This window comes from Mandrillus leucophaeus, unplaced genomic scaffold (genome assembly GCF_000951045.1).
Source record: "Mandrillus leucophaeus isolate KB7577 unplaced genomic scaffold, Mleu.le_1.0 Scaffold2, whole genome shotgun sequence".
NCBI lineage: Eukaryota > Metazoa > Chordata > Mammalia > Primates > Cercopithecidae > Mandrillus > Mandrillus leucophaeus.
In genome coordinates, this window is record NW_012102031.1 from 2,690,431 (window position 1) to 2,700,551 (window position 10,121).

The 10,121-nt window shown below is 39.7% G+C and overlaps 1 protein-coding gene across 2 annotated transcripts in view; it reads right to left on the reverse strand.

Moving 5' to 3' along the window:
* Positions 1–10,121, reverse strand: part of TNRC6B (trinucleotide repeat containing 6B) — a 312,777-nt gene that overhangs the window by 180,757 nt on the left and 121,899 nt on the right. For both annotated transcript variants that reach the window (XM_011978801.1, XM_011978798.1), the window contains exon 4: positions 7,400–7,467. In XM_011978801.1, coding sequence (XP_011834191.1) covers positions 7,400–7,467 — 68 coding nt within the window. The remainder of the gene's footprint in view (positions 1–7,399; positions 7,468–10,121) is intronic.

The window sequence follows — 10,121 nt, forward strand, 5'->3', positions numbered from 1 at the left end:
GGGCGCCTGTAGTCCCAGCTACTCGGGAGGCTGAGGCAGGAGAAGGGCGTGAACCCGGGGGGCGGAGCTTGCAGTGAGCTGAGATCCGGCCACTGCACTCCAGCCTGGGCGACTGAGCGAGACTCCGTCTCAAAAAAAAAAAAGAAACTTAAAAAACAGCACCTGGAGCACAAAGCCACATCGAACCACACCACACTGGAGTATGGAGAGCGGTGCTAACTCCATAAATTACATTCTTCTTTCTCTCTGAATCATCGATATAAAACTGTCTTCAGGGCCGGGCGCTGTCGCTCACACCTGTAATCCCAACACTTTGGGAGGCCGAGGCGGGCGGATCACTTGAGGTCAGGAGTTCGAGACCAGCTTGGCCAGCACGGTGAAACCCCATCTCTACTAAAAATACAAAAATTAGCCAGGCGTGGTGGCAGGCGCCTGTAGTCCCAGCTACTTGGGAGGCTGAGGCAGGAGAATCGCTTGAACCTGGGAAGGTTGCAGTGAGCCGAGATCACACCACTGCACTCCAGCCTAGGCAACAGAGTGAGACTCTATCTCAAAAACAAAACAGAACAGAAAACAAACAAACAAAACTGTCTTCAATAATTCCATTTCCTTATAGGTCTCCTATGTAACCTCTGAAATAGTTCTCCCTTAGAGAGCAAAATAAAAAAAGATGGCACCCTAAGGAAGCAGAAATATAAAAATATAGGTATTGATACAATTTCTGTCAATTCTAAATATTCTATCAATAATCCCTAAAAAGCAGATACTGTCTATAAAATGAATCCTGAAATAATTTTTTTTTTTTTTTCTGAGACAGAGTCTCGCACTGTCAGCAGGCTGGAGTGCAGTGGCACAATCTCAGTTCATGCAACCTCCTCCTCCCGGGTTCAAGCGATTCTCCTGCCTCAGCCTCTCAAGTAGCTGGGACTACAGGCCCGCACCACAACGCCCAGCTAATTTTTGTATTTTTAGTAGAGATGGGATTTCACCATGTTGGCCAGGATGATCTCAATCTCTTGACCTTGTGATCTGCCCGCCTCGGCCTCCCAAAGTGCTGGGATTACAGGCATGAGCCACCGCGCTCAGCCGAAATAAGATTTTTTAAAACTTCTAATAAAGTTTTATTTCGCACAACATATACAAAAGATTGTCATTTCAACATAAAATCAACATAAAAGTTAATCATTTTGCAATTATTTTTTGTGGTGAGGGGGAACTAAGTCTTTGAAATCCAGGCTGTAGTTTAAAAGTACATTTCAATTTCACTGTTAATTTTTTTAAACTGTCATTTAAAAAACCCATAAAAATTTATCATCTTAACCGTTTTTAAGCATACAGACCAGCACTGTAAAGTATAATCACACTGCTGTGCAGCAGATCTCCAGAAACTTCATCTTGCAAAACTGAAGCTCTATTCCCATTAAACATTACCTTCCCCCTACCTCAGTCTTTAGCAATCACCTTTCTACTTTGTTTCCATGATTTCGACTACTTTAGATACTTTATTTGAGTAAAATCATACAGTATTTTGTCCTTTTGTAATTGGCTTATTTTGCTTATGATGTCCTCAAGATTCATCTATACTGCAACACACGGCAGAATTTTCTTTTTTGAGGCTGCATAATATTCCCTTGTATGTATATGCCAAATTTTGTTTATCCATTCATCTGTTGACAGATATCTGGGTTGCTCCCACCTCTTGACTATTCTGTGCAAATATCTCTTCAATATTCTACCGTGAGAAATTTGTTTTTAAAAATTGCCTTTCATAAAATGAACCAAAAGAATGAAGAACATTGAATCAACAAAAATTTGCTAGAAAAATTCAGTAATTTTAGTATATTAACGATAAGTATCTTTTGAGAATTTGAGTCAATTTCTTTTTTTTTCTTTGAGATGGAAGTCTCACTCTGTTGCCCAGGCTGGCAGTGGCACGATCTTGGCTCACTGCAAGCTCTGCCTCCTGGGTTCATGGCATTCTCCTGCCTCAGCCTCCCTAGTAGCTGGCACTACAGGTGCCCGCCACCATGCCCGGCTACTTTTTTTCATTTTTAGCAGAGACAGTGTTTCACCGTGTTAGCCAGGATGGTCTCTATCTCCTGACCTTGTGATCCACCCGCCTCGGCCTCCCAAAGTGCTGGGATTACAGGTGTGAGCCACCGCACCCAGCCCCGTGTCAATTTCAACATAAAGATTGAAAGCTTAGATTTAAAGATTGTAAGTTATATTGGGAAAAAATTAAAAGAATGAAAGAAGCCAAATTTACAACTACATCAAAATTGATGGCCAGGCGCAGTGGCTCACGCCTGTAATCCCAGCACTTTGGGAGGCCGAGGCAGGCACATCACCTGAGGTCAGGAGTTCAAGACCAGCCTGGCTAACATGGTGAAAACCCATTTCTACTAAAAATACAAAAAATTAGCTGGGCGTAGTGGCATGTGCCTGTAATCCCAGCTACTTAGGAGGCTGGGGCAGGAGAATCGCTTGAACCTGGGAGGCAGAGTTGCAGTGAGCCAAGATCACGCCACTGCACTCCAGTTTGGGCAACAAGAGCGAAACTCCATCTCAAAAATGATAAAAACAAAAATAAAAATAAAAATTGGTATTTGGCTTCAAAATTACAACAAATGATCTTCCCACAAACCTTTAGACCATCATAAATATAAATAAAACCAAATCAAAAACCTGTCTGCATTTCCTCTCTGATGACTGCTCAATAAGCATGGTCAAACACAATCTAGAGCAAGTACCTGCTCAGCTGCTTTTTAAAAAGCTGCCATAGTTTTAATATTTACTCCTGCAGTAAACATGTCATGCAATTAAAGCTGTGTAATTTTAATGTAGTAATTACAAGGCAATAAACTTTGCTTGTCTGATTTGCTAAAATAACTCTCAAAGAGAATATTCTCAGAAAAACGATTACATTAGATAGACTAATAGTAAAAAAACCCCATTGAAACAATACTCATAAAGTGTTTACACCTATATACATTATAAATCTTATTCACATACAAATACCAGAATTCAGCACAACCGATCTAGAATATTAACAGTTTAGCACAGATATTTCTCAATATCAGAAGTCAATTATTTTTCAAGAGCTTTCTACATATACAGCTACCTAATCTGCCTCTTAATAGAACTTAGTTCTACTGAAATAAACATCACAGAATATAATTTTTTAAGGTTTTGGGAACCTATGGTCAAAATGTTAAATGAGGAGATAAGGAAAGTGGCACAGATCAGCTAATGACATAATTTAGTCCTAATCCTTATGAGAATCTGCTCTGTGACCTTGAGTAAGTTACATTAGCCATGTGCTCTGCCAACCTCTGTAAGTGCAATGGGCTCTGTGTACGGGCTAATACCAATGAATAAGAACCATCTGGAAAAAAAATTAAGTTAGATCTCTGCCTCACACCATATACAAAATGGAGTAGCGATTCAATTAAACACCTAAATGTAAAAAATAAGGTAGAAAACCTAAATATATTTTATCAGGTTAGGGTAGGAAAGACTTCTCAAGGCAAGCATAAAACATAAAAGCCAGAAAGGCTGATTTTGCTATATAAAAATTTAAAAGGTTTGTTGGCATGAAAGATATCGAATGTTAAACAATAAGGACTGAGAGAAAATATTTAAAACATCTCAACAAAGGTTAATAATATCTAAAATGTATAAAGGGCTCCTACAAAGCTATAAAAACAATCCAATAAAAAAGGGAAATATATATAAATAGGTGATACACAAAATAAAAATAAATGGCCAATAAACTAACAAAAGATATTTCAACTCATTAGTATGCAGAAGAACATAAATTAAAACAGCAAGAGGCCAGGGGTGATGGCACATGCCTGTAATCCCAGGACTTTGGGAGGCTGAGGTGGGAGGATTGCTTGAGCCTGAGCCCAAGAGTTTGAGACCAGCCTGGGCAACATAGTGAGGACCTGTTTCTACTTATTTTTTAATTATTTGGGTACGGTGGTATGCACCTGTAGTCCCAGCCACTCGGGAAGCTGGGGCAAAAAGATCCCATGAGCCCAGGAATTCAAGGTTACAGTGAGCTATGATCATACACTGCACCCTAGCCTAGGGACCTTGTCTCAAAAAAAAAAAAAAAAAAAAAGAAATAGACTGAAAATATGTCAAATTACAAAAGTAAGTCTCAGAAGAATGATGTTGGGAAAAAATCAATTTAATTGTTTTTTAAAAATGTACAGAAAATGTTTAGGAAGATTAGGAAGGGAAGGAAGGGAAGGGTCTCACCTTTATTTCTACAGTCAAAATTACTGTTTGAATGTTTTCTGACAAGCTTATATTACTTTTATTAAAAAATTACTCAGTTCCGGCTAGGCGCAGTGGCTCACGCCTGCAATCCCAGCACTTCGGGAGGTCAAGACGGGTGGATCACAAGGTCAGGAGATCGAGACCATCCTGGCTAACACAGTGAAACCCCATCTCTACTAAAAATACAAAAAATTAGCCGGGCGTGGTGGCAGGCGCCTGTAGTCCCAGCTACTCGGGAGGCTGAGGCAGGAGAACAGCGTGAACCCGGGAGATGGGGCTTGCAGTGAGCCGAGAGCATGCCATCGCACTCCAGCCTGGGCAACAGAGCGAGACTCCGTCTCAAAAAAAATAATAATAATAAAAATTACTCAGTTCCCAGATTCCCTATCCAGACTGAATCACATTTACAAAGTATAGTAATAATCATTTGCCAACTGCAGTTCTGAGATTTAAAAAAAAATTGTTTTGTAAATATTTTTATTGTTGTTGCCTCAAACAAAAGAACACAGCACCTTTGCTCATAGCACCCTGGAGAAAACTGATTTCTGCTTTATCACTTCAGTATATAATAGCTGACCAGGCCCAGAAAAAAAAAACAGAAATAGAACAGAATTCATCTGTGAAAAGGCTAGGCAGTATGAGACTTTTGAAAACAAAACAAGGGAGAATGGTAAGGATACGATACACGGCGTTCCAACTTGGTGGGGCTGTTTGAAACTCTCTAAAGGAAGTACAGTTTGTATAACATAAAACTTGTGAGAGAATCTGCCCAGCAATGTTTCCTGAATACCTAAATAAGCTAATTCAGGACAGGGGTTACTAGAGAGGTTTTTAAAGATAAAGACTGGTTTGTTTGGGAAATGGATATCCTTTATAGTACAGAACTTCTATCTTTGTTTTTAAAAACAGGCTTAATGCCATTTTCATTGTTTCCCCCAGTTCCCTCTTTTATTTATTTATTTATTTATTTATGTTTTGGAGACGAAGTTTCGCTCTTGTTGTCGATGCTGGAGTGCAATGGCGCGATCTCAGCTCACCACAACCTCCGCCTCCCAGGTTCAAGCAATTCTCCTGCCTCAGCATCCTAAATAGCTGGGATTACAGGCGTGTGCCACCACGCCTGGCTAATTTTGTATTTTTTTAGTAGAGATGGGGTTTCACCACGTTGGTCAGGCTGGTATTGAACTCTCAACCTCAAGTAATCCACACGCCTTGGCCTCCCAAAGTGCTGGGATTACAGTGAGCCACACCACGCCTGGACTACTCCCTCTTGTTCATGAGACTTTTGATCTTGACAACTGCAGTTTTACTAACCACAGTATTTTCCAGGAGCATAGCTCCCAAGGATGGCAAAGGATGTGAGAGAGTCGGTAAGATCTGGGCTCAAATCTAAATTGCATTTCAAGCTGCATTACCACACCTGATCTCTGAGTGAAATGGAGATGAAATGGTGTAACGAGTGGAAATGACAGAGTAAAAAACATTTAAGCAAAGTACCTTGTGCACAGAAAACCCTCGACAAATGAGAGGTATAATTTTTATATGACAGACCTTTGACCAGAGTGTGGGGGTGGAGGGCTGTGCAGTGGACACGGAGAAAAGCACCTGAAGTGTTTCTCTTCTCATTCTACTGGGACTAGATGTCTGGCATTCTAATTTGCTAAAGATGAATTGATTCCATCAGCCCATGCAAAATGTAAGTGCATTTGACAGAATACAGCAAAGTTAGGATTTATATTGTGAGCTATTTTTAAAATTGCCTGGTTAGCAAATTAAACCAGCTGTGAAAATATCCTGGTTTCCATTCACAACAAATACAAGACAAGCCATTTTCCTTTAATGAATCTGGCCTCGTGGCAGCATAGTCCATTCTGCATAATTTATTCCTAAGGGTTTCAAAGACATAATTTTCTTAAGACAGACCAAAATTAAACTATTTTCTAGGAAAAAAAAATATGAGTGAGAGGAGTTTCTCTCTATAGATTTTTGGTAAATTCCATGAATCACTGGCCCATCCAATTTAGGAGACTAATGTCTGAATAAAAAATAGTAGTTATGTCAGTACTTTTAAGCAGTCTTAACTGGTTTTCCTTTAAAAGGGCATATGAAAAACCAGTCTGCTCTGCAACACAATTTTTCACATTCTATGACGAAGAGAGGAAAAAAATTCACTCACTGCTATCAAAAAGCTACCCAACAGCCTCCCAACTTCAGGTTTAAAACCAATCACCCCGGCCAGGCGCGATGGCTCACGCCTGTAATCCCAGCACTTTGGGAGGCCGAGGCAGGCAGATCACCTGAGGTCAGGAGTTCAAGACCACCCTGACTAACATGGTGAAACCCCATTTCTACTAAAAATAGGAAAATTAGCTGGGTGTGGTGGCAGGCAACTGCAGTCCCAGCTATTCAGGAGGCCGAGGAAGGAGAATTGCTTGAACCCGGGAGGCAGAGGTTGCAGTGAGCCGAGACTGCACCACTGCACTCCAGCCTGGGTGACAGAGTGAGACTCTGTCTCAAAAAAAAAACAAAAAACAAAAAACCAACAACAAACCAATCACCCCTTAAGGAGTTAGGGGAGAGATTCTGAATTATTTAGAATGTTGGCTAAGCTATATTATTTATAATTCCTGTTCCTTTAGGGAAACAATTTGTTATTTAAACAAAGATCAGCAGTGTAAATAACCAAATGGAATAGAATTTCAGGAAGTACTATTCAAATAAATTCACACTTAGATTGCAGGGAAATGTTCTATTAATTTAGTTCACTTCATAAAGACATGCTGAGAAAAAGATGTACCGTTTTATACTTTCTTTGGAAGTCAATGAAACAGAATTAGTTCAATTTGGAACATACTGAGCCTTAAAGCCTTTGCTACAACATAACATAAATTTTGATTAGGAGAGTGCAGAAAAAACTATAAAGCTAACTTTCTTGTCCTTCCAGTTAGTTGGCCTATAAATAGAAGCAATGCATTAACAGCCACCAAAGCAACTGGTGAGTTCCCCAGTGTCTCCAACGTATACATCTCCGACAAATACACTATCAGCATGTTGAACCAAAGTGTTTCCGAGGATCTGTAATAGGACTCTTTTTAAATAAACTGTGACTCACTGTTTGCTTTCTTCACCAGGAGGTGGAGTCTTGCCATGCCCTTCCATTACAAAATCCTCCTGTTCCACCTGCAAAGGCAAGCACCACAGGTCAGCAGCAGTCAGTAACTACAATGCAACTCACTCCAAGAACCCGCACCTGCCCTGTGCAAAACCACAGGGCCATTTCACTGCGGTGCACAGAACAGAAGCCTGGGCCAATGGTTTTCAAACTTCTCCTTGAGTGATTAGATTTGCAGAAAAAAGGAAACATGTTCATCAGCAAAACATATAACTCTGACAAAGGATTAGCACCCAGAATATAAAAGAACAGTGATGAATCAATGAGACAAAGAACACCTACTAGAAAAATCTGCAAATAACCAAGTAGGAATTTCACTGAAGAGAACACATAAACAGTTCCTAAACATATGAAAAGATATTCAATCTCATGTCAGTCAAGAAAATGCAAATTAAAACTATTTCACAACCACCAGGTTGGCTAAAATTAAAGTCAGGCAATGCCAAGTGCTGACAAGGGTATGCAGCAATGGCAACTCTTCTCCACTCCTAGTGGGAGGGAAAACTGGTATAGCTACTTCAAAAAGCAGTTTTGTTGGCCAGGCATGGTGGCTCACACCTGTAATCCCAGCACTTTGGGAGGCCGAGGCAGGTGGATCATGAGGTCAGGAGATCGAGACCATCATGGCCAACATGGTGAAACTCCGTCTTTACTAAAAATACAAAAATTAGCTGGACGTGGTGGCATGCACCTGTAGTCCCAGCTACTCAGGAGGCTGAGGCAAGAGAACTGCTTGAAACTGGAAGGCAGAGGTGGCAGTGAGCTGAGATCACACCACTGCACTCCAGCCTGGGCCCTGGGTGACAGAGCAAGACTCTGTCTCCAAAAAGAAAAAAAAGGTTGCCATTATCTATTACATTTGAAGATGCATTTACTGTACACATTAGTAACTGCACTTATAGGTATATACCCTAGAGAAAATTTTGCATATATACAAAAATATTTATAGTAGAATTACTTTTAACAGAAAAAAAATACAAGAATAAACATCTGTCAACAGTGTAACAGACAGATAGGCTATGGTGTTTTCAGAAAACAGAATACTACATTGCATGAAAACGAACGAACTACAAGCTACACACTTCAATCTGGGTGAGTCACAAAAAGGTAATCAAGTGAAGGAAGCAAATCACAAAAGAATACATATATAATATGATTCTATAAATATCAAGTCCAAATATATACATATTTTAGAGCAAACTGAAGCAGAAAATATATATTTTTAACCATATATATGTGTATATAGGCATACATATGTATATACATGCTTTTATTTTATTATTTATTTATTTTTGAGATGGAGTCTCGCCCTGTCACCCAGGCTGGAGTGCAATGGCACGATCTCGGCTCACTGCAACCTCCGCCTCCCAGGTTCAAATGATTCTCCTGCCTCAGCCTCCCAGGTAGCTGGGATTTCAGGCAACCATCACCATGCCCAGCTAATTTTTGTATTTTTTTTAGTAGAGACTGAGTTTCACCATGTTGGCCAGGATGGTCTCCATCTCCTGACCTCGTGATCCACCCACCTTGGCCTCCCAAAGTGCTGGGATTACAGGCGTGAGCCAATGCGCCCGGCCCATGCTTTTATATTTAAAGATAAAAAGAAAAGGTTGAGGGTTATGGCATGACCCTGTAAGTCCCAGTTACTTTGGGGGTTAGAGGCAGGAGAATCAATAGAGCCTAGGAGTTCGAGACTGTAGTGCTCTATGATCACACCTGTGAATAACCACTTCCCTCCAGTCTAGGCAACACAGCGAGACTCTAAGTCTTAAAAAAAAAAATAAAGAAAGCCAATAATTTCTTAATATCAATATTAAATCACTAATATAATTTCATATATGGAATTATTCCCTTTCTTTGATAAATTATAATTTAAATTACTAATTTAAAAATTATTAAAATTTATATTAAATACATATACATTTAAAAAGTCAAATAACATTAATACTACAGGCTGACAAACAAAAACAGCACTTTCCACCCCTGCCCCACCCTCACAACATAAGCCTCCATCCTCCCTTCCTCACAATGTAAGTTACCGTTTTTGTTCAACTCAATATTCAGTGCTAACAGTGCTATTATGTAGTAAATATATACAGCTGAATCATATGGAATGCTATAATTAAATTTCCTTTCTTGTATTATTTTGGTTTCCCTGGAACTAATAATTACCACTTCCTCTTCTTATTCTTTTTCCTTTTTTTTTCTAGCTTAGTATTTGTTATGTATTTTTCATTAATTCATCCTCAAACTCTCCAACATAACTGTAAATCTCTTCTTAATCAGTTCAAACACTTCAGGTAATCTGTCAGTTTCAATCCGCCTTGGAAACATCCTCAGGGGTTTCTCCAGCTCCGAACTGGATTGATTGCTCTCTAGGCCACTGAATCGCTGACATCTCGCCAGGGATGTCTCCTCTTCATCTCTCGAATGCCCTCCTCTTTCTCCTAGGCTGGAGCATCTGTTTCCCAGATCCTCTGTCCCTTACGGTTTACTCACTGATTGAGGTGGAGTATATATTCCAGTGATTTCCTGATAAAAGGTATATAGAAGGTGAATTTTTTCTGAGACTTTGAATGACTGAAATGTTCTTGTTTTATCCAGATATAACTGACATATAAAAACGTATTTATTTTTATGTTTTTTTTTTTTTTTTTTTTTT